Source organism: Athene noctua, chromosome 22, assembly GCF_965140245.1.
Source record: "Athene noctua chromosome 22, bAthNoc1.hap1.1, whole genome shotgun sequence".
Lineage (NCBI taxonomy): Eukaryota > Metazoa > Chordata > Aves > Strigiformes > Strigidae > Athene > Athene noctua.
In genome coordinates, this window is record NC_134058.1 from 2,802,850 (window position 1) to 2,820,474 (window position 17,625).

General features: G+C 47.5%; 1 protein-coding gene across 3 annotated transcripts in view; it reads right to left on the minus strand.

Moving 5' to 3' along the window:
- Positions 1 to 9,928: 9,928 nt before the first annotated feature.
- The window catches only part of LOC141969419 (ATPase family AAA domain-containing protein 3-like), a 29,281-nt gene continuing 21,584 nt past the window's right edge, over positions 9,929 to 17,625 (minus strand). The window contains exons 16-18 of one of the 3 annotated variants that reach the window (XR_012635045.1): positions 14,187 to 14,387; positions 10,648 to 10,788; positions 10,260 to 10,370 (exon numbers count right to left, since the gene is read on the minus strand). Coding sequence is in view for 1 of the 3 variants with exons in the window: in XM_074925167.1 (XP_074781268.1) it covers positions 10,191 to 10,370 (180 nt within the window). In the remaining 2 variants the exon portion in view is untranslated. Of the gene's footprint in view, positions 10,371 to 10,647; positions 10,789 to 14,186; positions 14,388 to 17,625 lie in introns of all 3 variants that reach the window. The other 2 variants (XR_012635046.1, XM_074925167.1) reach the window with 2 other exon arrangements.

Sequence of the window (17,625 nt, forward strand, 5' to 3'; positions counted from 1 at the left end):
ACAACAAGGTCAGGGCTAGGCAAGATACCGCTCAGAACCTGTGGAAGAGAAAACATGGGGTGGCAAAGCTTGCAGCTGGCAGCTGTGTCTGCAGTGGCAGCGCTGTAGGGACAAAGGAGTGGGAAGTGTGCACCGTGTCTTAATGCTCATCCACCAGATGCTTTGAGGGAGGCTTCTGCAGGATTAAGATAGTGGGGGGAATTTTGTGCTGCCTCAGAAGGGGCTATTTTTAGAGCAGACACAGAGCTTAAAACTCTATGTGCCAGTTCTTCAAAGCTGGGGTTGGCACTGGAAACGTTCGCCCCCATTTTTGGTGTGAGGGGCTCAGGCTTGGCTGGGTGCTGGTGCCCGGGATCTGCTGCAAAGGAGAGGTGTGGAAAGACAGCTGGAGAAAAGCAGAGGCTTGGGAAATCCTTTGTATCAACCCATAGCTCCTTAAATTCAAGCAGCCACTTACCAGCGCTGCTGAATAAACCCCTCGCCACTCAGCGAGATCCCTGAAGGCAGCGTAAAGCTGAACACATTCTCTGCCAACCTTCTTTCTGTTCTTACCACCTTCCTGCTTCTCAAGGGAGCCACACATTAAAGAGCAGCCCTGTCGAACTGGTTGTCTCCTCCACTTTGCTTCCTATCTGGCATCTGTTGTTCCACCACATTCAGTGGCTCGCAGCAGGATGGGCACAGGGAAGGAAGAAGCGAGAGGAGGCCAAATTCACCGTAGGTGGAAGTGGTGCTGTGCCAGGGAGGGGCTGGCAGAGCTGCACATGGCCTCAGGATTGAGAGGAAAGGAAGAGCCCAAATTTCAGGATTTCAGGAGTAGCCCAGAATAGACACAGGTACTGCACATGCCTTCTTTGGCCTGCTGCTCTGACACAACGAGAAGGACCCTTCCCCTTCGAGGAACAGTTTGGGAAGGTGTTTCCTGGGATGCATTCCATCCATCCATCCTGCCCTCTTACTGCTCAGCTAGCCCTTGAGCCAGCCAGGGGCACATCAACTGGCCCATCCTGGCTGAAGTATCTGGCAGCACCGCCCAACAAGCAGTAAAAGCCCAGAAGGGAGCCCAGCAGGCAGGTCCCAGGCGTTCACAGCAGGATGGGGTGGTTTTAGTTACTCTCACTGCTACTCTACCTCATTTTCCAGCTGCACTCAGCTGGGAGAAGAGAATCCCTGATAAAAAAAGAACACTAAAAAGACCCACTAAGACGATTAAGGAAGGAAAGGCCAAGAGATCTGGGCCTATTCAGCCTAGAGAAGGGAAAGCTCAGGGGAATCAGTGTATATAAATACCTGCAGGAAGGGTGCAAAGAAGATGGAGCCAGGCTCTTTTCAGTGATGTCCAGTGACAGGACCAGAGGCAATGGGCACAAACTGAAACACAGGAGGTTCTGCTTGAACATCAGGAAACACTTTTTTTACTGTGAGAGAGACCAAGCACTTGGACAGGTTGCCAGAGGAGTTGTGGAGTTGCCATCTTTAGAGACAGTCAAAAGCCAGCTGGACATGGTCTTGGGCAGCCTGCTCTGGGTGGCCATGCTTGAGCAAAGGGACCAGATGAACTCCAGCAGCCCTTTCCAATCTCAAATATGCCATGGGGGAAAAAAAAAAAAAAAAAAAAAGTCATGCAACTGGTGTTAAGTGAGCTGAAGCCCCCTGGCTTTGGAATAGACCAAGAGCTGATACTTCAAGACTGCAGCAGACAGTGCAAACACAAACATCGACAGCCTTTGCTTACCTTGGATAAGGTCTAGGTGAGCCCAGGCTGGAGAAAGCCCTGGGGGAGCCAGTGAGGGAGTCCTGCTCCAAGGTCATTCCCTAGCTTGGGAGAAGACACATTGTGAAGGGGAACTTTTCATGTGCACCGAGTCCCCTGGAAAAGGGAGGGCAACGTTCACCCTTCACATTCCCGTGCATGAAGGCTGGAGACGTGCAGGTGATAAACACCTCAGGGAACCTCAGTCTCAGACGTCACTTTGAGCTGTTTCACAGCAGCAGTGTAACGCTGAGTGTGGCACTGACGGAGTGTGGCGGGGTGAACAGGGAGGTGATGGAGGCCTCTTCCACATTCGGGGGGCTTTGAAGGTAGAAATAGTCAAAGAGGCTTCCAGAGCACCTCTAGATGTAAAAGAACAGAAGCACTTCCCTTACTAGAGCGTAAGTACAGCTAGAAAGAGGTTTGGATCAAATGCTTTGCCACCTGGATACCCCAGGGGACTAGATGTGTAAGTGACAGGCAATGGGATGTAGAGCAGGGGACAGACAGGCTGTTAGGGGTGAGGCAGGGACACAGGCCGGCTGCTTCTACCTTAGGATGGAGTGAAGGTGGGATTGTCCTCTTAGGCCAGCCTGGCTCACTGCGGTGCCCAAAAGAGCATGAAGAAACAAGTGAACTTACTGAAGTAAAAATAAAATAAAACACAAACACCAAGCCTGCAGCCTCCATGCAGGTGGGCTGTTGGGGCACGAGAGAAGGAAGCACAAGAGTTGGAAAACATGAGCAGGAGTAAGGAGGAGCTCTACAGCGAGTCTGGGCTGCCAGTTCGCTGTGTCCTGGCGAGGCTCTCGGGACACCGTTCCAGTCGTGTGTGTGTGTCAGTGCGTGTCTGTGTGTTTATAGCTGTGCGTGTCATCACGTGGTCGCTGCATGAAGCCCTGTTCCTCTTCTTTAGTACCTCCCAGTCATCTGCACGCATTTCTTTTCCAGTGGGGTTGCTAGTTTTAGTCCCCTCTTCAAGCCGAGCCCCGGGATTTCCGTGGAGGGGTGACACCAGGAGGATGGCTCAGTCCTGCGAGTGCACCAAACACTAAGGCACTGGAAACCCTTGCAGGCCAGAGCACACAGTTTAGGAAGATTTTTTTTTTTTTTTCAGTAGTGCTCTGCAGTGAGAATACAAGAACAAAACTTGGGAGTGCTGTTTTCCCTGATTGTTAATCCTTCTTTTCTTTTTTTTTCTTTTTTTCCTGCACTCAAACCAATTTTGCATGCATCAGACAGGAAGAGGTACAGCACACATTGATACTAACAGAGAGAGAGATTATACTCTGCTCTGAGTCTAATCGTAGAATAATCTCTACTGTGGTTGAAAAGCAATAATGGCTAATTTTTTTTATTAAATACACTTGCACAGGCAAATGTCACCTACAGTTTGTGTTCTCCAGCGGCCGTGCTGGGAGCGGTGACAACGCTGTGCTCAAGCTAAGGGGAGCAGCTGAAGGCCGCAGAGAGCTTGGGGGTGGGGGAGGCAATAGAAAAAGCACACTGTGATTTTATTTGGGTCAACGAGTGAGTGTATTTCAGCCATTCCTTCCCTTTCAATAAGATGTTTGTATAATAGATAACCAGTTCAGCTCCTGAAAACTAAGCCCGTCCTTTGCTGTTTGTCAGTAAAATAGTTTTTTGCATGTTTTGCATCTGAGTGTTTTTTCCAACCCTTTGAAGCGAATGATACTCCTGGGGTCAGAGGCTGGGGGCCTGCTAGGGGCACGACAGGGCACCAGCTTAGGGACAGGGGTTTAAGAGAGGAGGAGGTACAAGCATGGCCTGAATGGGGGCGGGGGGGAAGCTGTGCCCAGCCTCGCTCTCTGAAGGAGGGCTGTGCGTTTCCCCCAGGTTATGTGACATCATAGGACACTGTCCCAGATTTTAGCCTGCTTGTCTCCCAACTCCCTGGGAACACAGGGAAGCTCTAAGGTCCAAAACTGATTTAAAAAGAAGATAAATATTTTTACTGTTAAAACCAAATTCTGAGTGCAAGCAACCTCCAGAGAGGGGCGTGGGCCTCTCTCGCCTATTGCTGGCAAGGGCAGGCACAAAAGGCAGGGCACAGGAAACCTGGGACTGGCACGGCCAAGAACTGTCCTCATTTCCCATTCTAGCAGTACCGAACGCTGCCACCGTGAACCAGTCCTTTATAACATTCTTCATTCTGCTCTTTTCTCTCCTGGAACAGGACCACACATACACAAACAGAGCAAGTCTGACACTGAGTGGGACTTCAGTCCTTATGTGCAAAGATGCTGATGCACGAGTTGTTCCACAAGTCTGGGCAAATCTGGGCACATCTTAGTCAGGCTTGGTGGAGACGTTACGTGACAGCAGAGCAGCAAGAAAAAAAAAAACAACAACCCAACACCCAAGCAAAGAAACCCCCACAACAAGAATAAAACCCACAGCAGCAGGAGAAAGAGGGGAAAAAAACCACCCAGGCAGCAAAGCAGGGAGCTGTTGTCATGGAACTGACTGACAGTTGCAGGCACCGGCATCTCAAATTATGTCTGGGGGTAAAAAATGGCCAGTAACAGAGACAGGTGTCTGAGTTCTGTTGAGGTGAGAATAATTAGAGATAGGGCAAGAGCTGGAGGACTGCCTGGGGACTTCTCTGAGCTACCCATGCGCTGCTGCCCTTTGCACATCTTATAAAAATAACGTCATGTAGCCTGGCGATGCTGCTAGAGCTTCATTCCAGGAGATGCCGTATATCAGAAGCTATCACTGGGATTTGGTAAGGCTGTGCTACCTCAAGGAATCAGGGAAAAGGAAAGCCAGCCAGTAAGGATGCCCCAGACCATTCAAAGCAAGATCTGACCCATACCTGTCCTTTACCAGGCACCCAATCTCTGCTGTCAGTGCTTGGTAGGAGGAAATGATGAGTAAAGCAGCCTGGTGGCACTTACGGAGTATCCCGTTGATTGAAGTCCTTTGGTTCCTCTTCTACTGGAGCTCAGATGGGCAAACTCTGCCTTATCCCGAAGCCCGAGCAGCTGAGGTCTGTGGGAGAGATGCTGGCTCAGTCACAAGGTCCAGCAGAGCACCAGGAGTCTGTGAAAGCACCGACTCAGGGATGCACACCATGAACGGCCTGGAGGTTGCAAGAGAAGCAGGGTGGAGAGGTAACCATTGGAGAAAAGATTTTCTATTGTCATTTTTGACTGGTGACATTCCTGTGGGACAGCTGACCTACAGTTAGCCCTCAAACTGGATCCTAGCTCCTTGCTCCCCAAGTGATGCAGTTACAGAGTCGTGCTGCCTCTCCACCGTCTGCCAAAAGGCAACACACAGCAGCTGTACAGCCCCGACGTGTCTGTCTGCTGCTGCAACACCCCTTTGCTTGTGCAGGGGTGACCAGTAATCCCTGCTCTTGTTGCAGCCACGTTGGCTTCCAGCTCTTCACCTGCAGTTGGGTTTGCTACGTACAAACTCCCGTGTTTACTTTGGCTTCTTTTGCGTGTCGAGGCCTTAGAGCTGCCCTGGCACCAAAGGGCTGTGCATGACTAAGGCCCAAGGGAGGCGAACCCCCCCCCCCCCCCCCCGGCAGAGAAAGCGCAGACCCAGCGGGTTTCACACCAGATGAACATAGAGACAAGCCAGAAGTTGCAAACTCTGGCATGATTTTGTCAGGATCCCTCCAACAGATCCCCGTTACTTACATCCATGTGCCAACAGCACTCAGTCGCTGGCTGCAGAAGACGGGCTGCCTTCCACAAGCAAAGAACCTCCTGCAGCAGCAAGGCTTCCCAGGGCAGGCCAGCGACTCACATTACAAGGCTGGACAAATTAATGAGGTTTGCCACTTCTTTTTTTTTTTTTTTTAAAAAAACCCCAAACAAACAAGCAAACATAAAGGGAAAATAATAATGTTGAGATAAAATTGAAGCAGCCACAGACAATGGACTGTAAAAGAATCTGAGAGTTTCTTCTCCAAAATGCAAACAGAGGTTGGCAGAGAAATAATCCCTGGGGAGGCTCCTGGCCCCCAAAGCCCTACAGCACAGGGCACACACTGGTGAGAAAGCACGGGGCACTCACACCCTTGTACTTGCACAATGGAACTTTCCTCCCAGTGTAACCCGTTCAAAGGTAAATAATTTAATGGATGGCAACTGAGAATAGACAGATGACCACGTTATAAATCTGTCTCCCAGCTGCAATGCTGAGGCACAGAGAAGGCGTTTTAGCTGGCAGTGGAGAAGATGGGGAGTGATGGATTGCTTGCTAATCCATCTGCTCTTAGATTTGCTCTCCAATACAAAATACTATTTTAATAAAGTGCTATTAGCTCATAACTCACTCAGTGTCACAGAGAGGAGATAACCTCAGCCTGGGGTTGCCATCCTATATCCCTACATGGAGCGTTAACAAATAGCCAGCTAGGTGCCACCTCCACAGGGACATCACTCATCCTGCGAGCTGACAGCGTGACAGCAAACCCAACCTACTGATGAGGCTGGCAGAGGTGACAGAGGCCCTGCATTTAAATCTTTGATGAGGCAGGAGTTGAACAACAGCTTTTTTTTTTTCTCCTTTCCCGTTGCATTCCACACGAGCGACAGCAGCGACGGGCACTGCTATTCAGCAGGCAGGAGGGCATGCAATCACCTAGATGGTGGCTGGGAGCGACGTGCATAGCAAGAGGGACAAGGAATCTCTGATCAAAGGCAGGATTTAGAGAGCTGGTAGCGATAATGCCTGGGACACATCGAGAGAGCTGGCTTCATGCATCCAACAGCCCCTGGTACGTGATGGGAAGGAAGAGTAGTGTGCAAGTGTGAGAGAATGGATGGAGAACTTTTATTTCCTGTGGAAATTAAAAAAAAAAAAAAAAAAAGAAAAAAAAAGAAAAGCAGCACTTTCCAGCCCAACAGCTACGGATCCAGGTTGTGCTGACCAAGTGCAGATCTGCAGGGTGCATCAGCTACCCGTGTTCCCGGCACTCCCCACACTACTGCCCAGAACACAAAGGTGCTGAGCTCAAAGAGATTAGTTGGGTGGAACCCACTCCTGTCAGGGAAGAACAAATGGCATCAGTTTGTACGAGTGGAAGCTCACATCACTCTTTCAATGCAGTGGTAAGAGATGAAAACAACTGGGTTGGAAGCTTGTACCTAAGCAAAACAAACCCACACCACCTCTGCCACTTCTTACCCACCTGACCTGACAGCTTTGGCACCCTGAGCCTCCTCAACCCTCTTGAATCAGGCTCACCTTGGGCTTTTCTGCTCCACGTCCTCTCTTTTTCCCAGCTCGGGTGCCACCTCCCTCTCTCCTTCACCGGTGGGAAGTCAGACATCCACCATTCAGCAAGAGCTTGGTAAGTGATGTACCCACAGTCGGGCTGGGTGTCCCCAGCCCTGCTGCTGCCAAGGGTTGAAGTGATCGTGGACTTTCAGGCATTGTGCTAATAAGGGTCTCTCAGAAGGGGATAGGGGGGACCTGCCTGCTCTGCCCAGAGCCACAAGCTTCTCTGGAAAGGAGGATGAGAACTCACTGAATTTCACACACACAGATGCTGTCACAACCGACCCAGTAAGGGCTGTGGAGGGAGATTGTGAACAGAGAGAAGCGAGCCCTGAAGTGCTCCACTAGCACCAGGGTTGCACAGGAGCCAGCAACACTTGGCTAATAAAGCACGAAGAGCACAGATGTGCAAAACTCTGACCAGCTGACTGACTGAGGACTTTTAAAGGGTGAAGGGATGTTGAGACACATGCGACAAGTTCTGTGTATTAAAAAGTGCTGTTTCTGTATAAAGTATACAAATGTCTCTACTAACCCCTCCCTGACCTTTTAAAGGAAAATAAACTAAAGGAAACAGATTTCATTTAGCAGAGAGAGCACCATCCTCCAGGCTGCCCAAGAGGGGAAAGAACTTTGCCCCTTAGGATACAAGCAGCACCAAGCTGTGAGTCACACGAGAGCAACATCTCAGTGCTCGCCAGAAATGCCACGGCACCCACATGTCCAACACCCCCGTGTCTGTCTTCAAGCCAGACAGTCCGTTCTGTCCATATAGCCCATGCAGCAAAGCTCAGGGGCATCCATCGTTAAGAGTGGTCATTAAAACCCCTTAAAACCTCACTGAGCAGTACTTCTGTACTCAGGCAAACCTGAGAACCCTTAGGTCAGCCTCGGCTTCCTGCTGCCTTCCCTGCCCCAGCAAGAGGCTACTGCTGGCTAATTGTTCTCCCAAACTGCAATTAATCACTGTTGCACAGCACAGAGGCACGGATCATCGCTGCATTACAAGCACTGTGCTCCCTCCATGTAGGACCTGATGCAATCTGAAGGAGGAATCGCACAAAACAGCTGAGACAGCAACTGCTGTGCCTTTCACACAGCTTTACAGAAGGAGCCTCTTCCCAGCTGCGGGTATCAGCAAAAGCCCGGTCAGACAGCATAAGGACAAGGCTGAGCACCTTCCCCCTGCTCCTTCTGTGCTTCATGGAGATGGTTATGGAAGAGAGGGGAAAAGTATCAAAGGTGTATGTCACAATTGGAGATTTTAATCACACAGCATCAGACTGTTCCCTCACATAACTCATTAGCAAGGGTTTTTCAGCAGAGTGGCTCTGCTTAGCTCCTTTCCATCTCTTGGGGCTCAACAGAAATATAATTCTAGCAAAATCTAAGTAGGAAATGGAAAGCCCAGAATAGCTAATCCTCTAGTAAATCAGTGGACTAAAGGACAAAAGAGCAGCTTCTAAAATGCATCTTCACGTTCTCCCTTGGCATCTGGGGAAAACATCAGAGAACTATTTTGAGAGAAGGCGGCAGCCTGAGACAGTTTGCAGCCTCCAGAAGCGTTTCTTTCCTGGTGTCCCACAAGGCTGCCTGTTCCGAGGGCCCTGGTGCCCAGCCCTGTCCTGCTCCCCTGCTCACAAGCTCTTGTCAGGGCGCATCTCGCACAGCTCAGCAACAACCACCAGTGAAGTGGACAAAGCAGAGTGCTGTCAGTTCCTGTTGGAGGAGAACATCTCAGCAAGGTACTCAAGGGCACGGATTTAGGTCAGGCAAACGTGCTTGCATAGTGTAGTTACAGAAGGGGACTCAGAGCACAGTGCAGAGTTCAAATCCAGTTCAAGCTCAGAAACAAATCAAGAGATTTTTTTTTTGACCTGTCTCTTGTATGCACACAGACAGAACAAATGTCATCTGATTGAGACAGGCTTGTGTTCATGACTTGACAATGAAATATTTCTCAATTGTTCCAGAAATGCAGCAGAAAACCTGTGCAGCAGGTTGATGGCAGCAGCCAATGGCAAAGAGGCCCCACTCATCTCTCTCTTCAGACCACGCTGGACACCTGTACACCAGACAGACAGACTTACTGAGCTTTGCCTACTCACCTCCTTAAAGATTTACTTGGAGAGGGAAAAAAAAAAATACCTAGAGCTGCTCTCAGACTGGCTGTAGCAGCAAGTACCTGGATGGAGAAAGCAAACAAAGCACTGTGGGCACTAGAGTCACATCAGACACGTGGGAAGCTGGGAAGCAGCATGTCCAAAGGGCTACCCAGCCCCTGAGCACTGCCCGCCAGACTCTGCTCGAGGAAGTGCCAGTTGCTCCACTGCCGTTCAAACCACCTTTTGCGATCCAGGGAGTGGGTGCGGTTATTCTACAGCGCTGCACCGGAGGGACCTAAAAGCTGTCACACACGGAGCACTCAGCACTTCAGCTCCAGAGCTTCTGGTCCCTTGCAGGGTACCACTGTGGGCTGGCTCTGCCTCCAAGCACAGAAAAGACAAAAGACAGCAGCCAGGGCACTAGTGGGTGTAGCTACATCACAAGGAAAGTCCCAAGGCTTATCAGCCAACCCACTGCCCAGCTGTAGTTTCTCCTCAGGTTAACCAGGTGCAGCTGTGAACCACACCAAATACACCTCTGTAACACAAAGTCTACCCTAAGTCTGTGACAAGGTGACAATAAGAGCAAGGAGTGGTGCCAGAGGTGAGCAAGGAGGTATGTCATGCACAGGATCTGTGGAAAAAAAGGAAGTACCTCTGCGGGACCATAAACCCTACAAAGTTAAATATTTGGGAGCAGCAGGCTTGGACAGGCCCTGGGTTCCCAGAGGCCCATGTCACTGGGACACCCCAGAGCAGTGTCAAATGGCTGAAAAGGGTTTGGAGTTTGGGCCTCTCCAGCAGGACAGGCCATACAGACTGACACAGTCAACAGTATTTCAGCAAGGGGGTCCTTTAATACAGTTGCTTCTGCCTCATTTAAAACATTGTGTTTTCTGGTGCTGTTTAAAAACATGAAATCAAAGGCAGACTGAGGCAGTACCCCCTCCCTTGCACCAATGGACACATTTCTCTCAACACATTATTCCACCAAACATTTACCCCAAAGAATCTCCCAGCTTTCTGCTACACCCGCTTCCCCACATGCTGGTCTGAAGCCTGCAGACTTCTCACACTGCTGTTCCTTTGGGGAAAGGCAGGAGGGGGTTTCTGCCAGTCCCTTTGCTTGCTTCAGCACCCTCCGTTTGCAGCCACTCCATCTTCTGTTGGTGTTGCTGCACAGCATCAGCTACCCGGGCATCCATCATGGCCTCTGTAAGAACACCATCCTCCGAGGCGTAAGCTGCAGCCTGGAGAGGCAAAGGCAGAGGAGACAGAAGTTAGTGATGATAATTCCTGGGATCAGTGAAGATCTGAGACTACTGGGCCCTCTCTTTTGTTTTCTTCTCCATGCACTACCTAACACAACATCCAGTCTTGTTCTAAGCCAGCGGCGGTACCCAGAACAATCTGGAGTTATCACTGTCAGCAAGGTTTTCCTTGAGGACTGAAATACATCAACTGCCCAAGCACAGAGAAACATTCACAGCTACACTAAAGTCTTTGTCTCTGAGCTACTTTGCCTACCTGCCTCTGGATTTCCTGGGAGGCAAGATCTCTGCATGCGGAAGAGCCAAGGCCACAGGTTCCTAATGCTGAGCATAGCCAGTATGGTTAGGCTGCAGTCACACTTGGCTTGTTTAAATTTCCTCTCCTGCTTTAAAAGCCCTGCATGTGTGAAGCCAATAAAGAGTAATAGGTGCACATGGTGATTGAATGACTCCATCCAAGACAAAAGAAAATGTTTTAAACACACAGGAGAATTAACATCAGTGCTACGGTGAATATGGGCAATGTGGCACCTCTAAAACAGATGTTTTACGTGCACTAATCCTGATTTCCTCCTGTGTTCTGCTAGGAATGTCCCCTGCATCACTTCTGTGCTGTGTCAGCTCCCACCCCATACTCATCTGCCCATGGGACCATCCCTTTCCTCCCCCTTTCATTCATATCCCGAATTCCTGTCTCCAATTCTGCTTGGTAAATTAACACTTGATCCTGTTGCTACTTCAACAGGCAGTACAAATTTGATCACAGTTCCTTGCAGAAAGGGCTGAAAACTCCTGACATCCTTGCCAAACAGCCCACAGTATTTCCCGTGGCAGCTAAGGGGGAAGAGGACTGCGTGCCATTTCAGCTGCAGCACAGGGATTGTCACCTCTGTCCGAACAGGCAGGACGGCTAGAGCTCTGCTGATGGACATTCTGCAGATGCCAACAGGAGCAGCTCTACCCTCCGAGGAAGGGAAGGCTGCTTAGGCTGTTAGCTGTACCCATCTCCAAGGTAACAAAGCAACTCCGAGCTACAGATTTCTAAATCTGGTTACTCCCTCTGCAAGCGCTCCCACAAATGACCCGGCACGGCGGTTCCCTGTACAGCTGCACTGGGAGCCTGACACCAGGCTGGGACCTCTCCCAGCTTCTCACATCCATGCTGCCTGCCCCAAATAGCCCCAAATTCTGTCCACGCCTCTCTCCTTCCACAGAGCTATCACGTCATGGATTGACACATGCCAACCCTTCTGTCTTCAGGGTGTTCCCCAAGATCCCAGTTAGAAATATAAAGTCTGGCTTTCATGACAGGCTGAAGCGTGTTTCTAAGGTGTTACATACAGGCTCCAGAAGCCATTAACATCAATTATATCAAGCAACGAGGTTTACTGCAAAAGCACCACAGAAAGAAATTATAGTGTGACCATTTTATGCACACACTCTCCAGTGATGTAGATGGGAGAGAAGACAAACCCCAGTACAGTAGATTACTGCCTACCAGATTACTGCTACCTCACTGCAGGAGGAATATTATTTCAAGAAATGAGCAAAAGGTGACCCAAGTTGGTTTTCGGCCTCCCCTAGCCTATCTCCCAGCCCTCACTTGGTAGCCCTTTTTGGGGAACTGGTGAGATCACAAAAGATCTCACTGCATAAACCTCATGTAACCACAGAGCTGGCAGGAGCTGGTTTTTACTGCAAGAAACATCAAAACAGATTCTTCCCTGTGCAAAACCCTTGTAATCCTTCCTTAAGGCAGAAGTGACAAGTTTGGCTAATGCTCATCCTTCAGGTTAGGAGTAAACACTGGCTGCAGGCAAGGAGTGCAGAGAAATAGAAGGTCTGCAAATAGAAAATTCACTTTGCATAAAGGCACTTGTCCTCTGTATTCAACGAGAGCAGGAGGCACCCCGAGCACAGCGAGGCAGTCACCTCCCACAAGCACCAGAAGAGCACCGCTTCCAGAACCCACCTGCTGCCACAAATATTTATACAACATCTATCACAACATGACCTGTCTTCCCTCCCCACCCTAACAGGGGCACAGTGGAAACATTCTGTTCAGCTGAAATATCCTGACTCACCCCCATAACCCCTCTACCCCCCCAATTTTAGCTTTAAGTGCCCAGTCATGTCCTGCAATTAAAAAAAATTAAATAAATAAAAAGGAGCCAGCACCCTTTTGTCAATGCAGCCCTCCAGCCAGGAGGATTTGGTGTTTTAAAATGGAGTAAGTGCTTTCCTGGGATGTGCGGTATGTGCCTCCACAGAACAGAGAGGATGTCTTCCCTTCCTCCCTGCCACTGCATAGACCATAAATTCAACTGTGGAAACTCCTGCAAAGCTGTGCAGTTCACGCTCTGTTGATTTTCTCAATGACTTTCTATTTATAGAAAGCCTCAGGCCCTAGCTGTCAAGAAAGCAAATGGGAGAAGCAGCTGTCCCTTCTGGGAGTAGCTTGCACACACACAAAAATGGTACTGAGCTTCATTTGTATTCATACCTCTGCCTTCTGCATGGACAAATTTTAACCCATTTTCTCCAGTGCCACTATTCATTTGTTATAGCTGAAATCCAATTATGATATAATCTGAAAACAAAGTATTTGGGGGAGAAGTAGAAGGATGGAGCACAGGTGTCAAGTCCAGCCTAGATGACCTAATGTTTCATTTCAGCCAAGAAACATGGCTTATTTTAATTTGGCCAAACTAATCTGTATCCTTTGAATTACATTTATAACAAAAACAGCCTACCTAAAAAAACCCAAAACACAGCCATCATGATCCGTGCCTCCCTGCTTACTTACAATGTCCTTCAGCTCAGACCACTATAGAAACATTAAATTCTTCCCATAACTTGGTCAGGCAGATGATTTTTTATTTTTTATATATAAACAAGGTTCAGGGAGCAAAAAGGCAATTATATCAGTGGCACAAAAGCAAAGGAAATGACAGGAAGCTCACCTTTATCCTTAACACTGGGACATAAAGCTCCTAGGAATTCTCTTGAAGTGTTGCCAAACAATTTTCCAGGGATTATGGCTTGGAATAGTGAAAGGTTGCTATTTTGACATTTTATCTAAAGCATACCAATAGGTTTAAGTACAGGGTGCAGAACTAGAAAGTCTGCACATTACTATAAACAGATCTGAAGGGAATTTTTAAGTGTACAAATGCATCTAATCCATGCTATAGTCATAAAGGATTAGATATGGGGAATGGAAAAGCACAAGGACAAAAGGGAATGCTCAGTCTTCTGTAGAAGAGATTAAAATGGATTTCTAGCATGCAGACTATTAGCTGTGCCAGACAGCAATATTTTTCCCAGCTCTAGAGGTCACACCCTCTGCTTTTCTGCATCTTATTTTTTTTCTGTTTGGTAAATTCAGGACAAACTGAGCCAGATTGAAACAACGGTGAACTAGAACCTCACGTAAATGACAGTCAACCAATTTCAAGTCCAGTTTATAGTGAAAGATGCAGCTATTGCTCAGGCTTGTAGTTTAACTGAGATGTTTTTGTTAAAAGCAATATTGGCAGAGCACTCCAAAAACATCTTCACGGGAAATGACTGTGAGGCCACGGGGCAGCAGAGTGGCCACAAGCTGCCGTTCTAGGTTACTCTCTGGAAGAGCCAACGGATCCAATTGTTTCTCCTCCTGCTGCTTCAGAACTTCACTCTTCCCCAAACCATCTCTCAGGTTCAGTCTGGCCATGAGAGATGACCCCAGGCAAGCTAAGTAGAGCTGATGGGGATCCCAGCACCTCAAAACTCCATCAAGTCCATGATAAATACCTTCCTGTGCTCCCCGTCCATTTTCTCCAGCACTCCGGCAGACTCAGGAATGGAAGCAGGAGTAGCAATGCAGATTCCTCACTGCCTTCCGTAGTACTACCTGTGCTTCATGGGTGATTTGGTTAGGTTTCATCACATTGAGATTAGGATTAGAATTGCAAGCAACAAGGCTTCAGTCAGCTTGAGGTAGCAGGACAGACCCTGTGGAACAGAGCAACACCTCACCATCGATGAAGCCTGGCACTCTGCTCCCTCTGCATTTTTATCTGTTGTCTGAACTCTGGTTGAAGTTTTGTTCCAAGACATGTCTACAGAGGTATAATGCATACAGGCAGCAACACTGCAAATGAGTGCTGGAGGAAGAAACTAAGAAAATATATACACACACATAAAGCTGAGGTGAATTAAGTGACAGGCATGTTGCAATTAAGCCTACACTTTGAGGATTAGCTCCAAGTCACATCAGGGCACTATGCAAAACAGCTGAAAACAAAAGCTCCAGCATTCACAATGAGCACTTTTCACTAGTGCTCTGTGCTATAATCTTCCCCAGAATGGGTCAATTGAAGTTATTTATAAACAGAGACCTTTGGCATATTGCATTTCAGCAGCTGTTGTGATGAGCCTACGTAGAAAAGAATTGGAAGCGTAAATGTCTTGAGGCAAAGTTGTTTCACGTCTGCTTTGAGGACTTCTGAAGAGCACCAGGCTCACAACATCCGCTGCTTACCAGCTCTGTAAGGTGTTACTAAGATCAGAAGCAGAACTGTTAAGAGAAATACCTTGGTTTTCTCTTTTCTTGCTTCTTCCTGCCCTTCATCTTCTGAACTTGTATATCATCTCAAGCTCTTCCTGCCTGTGCTGTTCACTTGACAGAATGCTCAGATACACCAGGACAACAGTGTAGCTACGCAGTTAACTCATCTTGCCAAGCTATTTTTAATTCTGATCAACTCCCTGACCCAGTTCATAGCACAGCCATACAAAGAGGTGTACCAGCACAATGGAAAGGGGAGCAGAATGGCAGGAATATGAGGCAGGACCAACACTGCCAGAAATGCTTGTCAAAATGCAGCTGTAATCCTTCCCTGACAGGAGAGAGCATTGATTCAGCTACAGAGCTCCCTGTAACAAGGTTACAGGTAGGAAGAGATCTGTTAGTGCTGACCCAGGCCCCAAAATACTGATACTGTTCAAGAGATCAAGCTGGTTAAGAGTACTTAACACACCTGCTCGCTGAGAGGCTTCTCACCACAGCCACTGAAGTGCCATACCCTTAATGCTTTACACAGGCAAAACCAAAGGTGTTTAACTTGTTTACAAGGTGTTAACAAGTCTTGTCACAGTCAAAAGTCAGTGCGCCAAAGCTGGTATAAATACAGCCTTCTGTAAAGCTCTACTCAAGCTCCAGTCAGTTCCAGCTCCAAATTCCTTGCCCAGTGACTGAACAAGAAGCCTATGGTAGCTCTTAGGATCAGCAGCTCTGGCAGGCAGCTCCCAGGGCAGAGTTCAATACAGAAATTTTACCCCTTTTGGATGCCCTCACAAACCTGCTAGTGGATGGGATCCACCCAGACACCTCCTGAGGAAAGAAGTCCTCATGTCTAGCCACTAGCTGCAAAAAGCCTCTGCCATTTTAACAGTGACCCCTGACACATCACAACCACCTCTCTTCATCAACAAGGGATAAGATATGAAGTCCCTTGTTCCAGAACACTAACAACTTTGGTTCTGACACACATGAAGCTTCTTGCAGCTTCTACATCAAAAAATTTTTATCTTTCTGCCCACCCTTTCCTGCATTTTTTTTTTTTTTTAAGCCCTTTGAGTGTTTTATGACAGCAGAGAGGAACATAACCTCCTCCTGCAATTTTACCTAGAACCTTGCTAATAGATCTGGTGCTATGAGGTACATTTTAAAAAGTGATGGAGGGCCACAACTCTAAAGAATAGGTCACCCCCACCTTTCCCTTCCTTCATCACTTAAAGGATAAAGGATAAAACCTGAGGTCATTCCTGGGGAGTAATGACAAGCTAGGAGATAAGGTGTGATAAAAAGTGAAGCTGATAAAAAAGCAAAAGGATCATTTATCACAACATTTTATTACAGGAGATGCCAGGCAGCAAAGCCTTTTACATACATGGGTAAGGGGGTTCTCTTCTAAATGAAGAGAAATAAAGAAATTCTACAACAATTAGTAGTCTGCTTTCTCTCCTGCACCACTGTCATTCAGTTTAAAACAAACACCCTACATCTTTATCCTGGAAGTCAAAATCAGAAGCCCACAAAAGCACAGCTGTACTTGGAAAAAAGTGAAGCCGTGACCTGCAGGCTCTGTGAAAGGCAGAACGGCCTGAGATTCTTCTGGTCTTTCCTTCCACCTGTCAGTTCTCCAGAACAGTGTCTGAACACACACTAATTGGACAGCAGGCAGCCCACCTAGCACCCATCAATACGCAGGACTTCTCTCAAACACTTGTCAAGCATCTTGTTAAGCTTCTTGACTGAACTGGTAACAATACGAGTCTGCTATGTTTTCAGGCAGTTAGAAACAAATTTAAAGTATTTATATGTATTTTCAGATGACAGCACCCATTTTAAAGCATGTTTCAATAATACAAAATCCACATGGTAAAAATTAACCAGCTGTGTTTTAACACACAAGGAATAAAATAAGGACTAGCAGCACTCAAATGGCTGCTTTGGACCTCAGTTCACGACTACTGCAGTTAAATGGATTAGAAAGGATAAATACTTTCTGTACCTTAAAAGATGGAAAAACAAGTAGTGGGAGGAATGAAATGCACAAACTGTGTAAAATGTTTGTGAACTGCTAAACTAAATTTAAAAAAATAACTTTGTTTTTACAATACCTGAAAGGAAGCTGACATTAGCATGTTCCATGACGTATAGTTTGAAACGTATTCCTTAAATTGGTATTACTAGGTTAGTTTATAAAAATACACAACCCAGTAAAACTGGCAGCTGTGACAAAACAAGGTGAAAGCCAGATTAAATAAAGCGCTTAAGGTTGTTGAGCATGTGAACAATTGAACTCAAAGTGCCTGCATTTCTTATTTCTACGTAGGCACCACACATGTAGAAGTACCTAGTCTTTTCAGCTCCATTTTAGTTTTGTTCCTTCAATTACTTAAGTTGCACTAAAAATGTGTTTAGAACAACGTAGAAGGATGTTTTAGTGTCCTAATGCTGTCATACCTATGGGCACCAGCATTAGGCACCTCTTCTGCTGAGCTGCTTGAGCTGGAACGTGACTAACAGCCAGTGTGATTAGCCCAAACCCATGCCTAACTTGCTTTATTTAAATTCAGTAAGGGATTTCCCATCAGTGTTTATAAAAACTGTGCCTATTTATGAGATGAAAAATTACACTGATATTCTGACACCCTCCCCAGAGACAGCAGCATTCTAGTACTA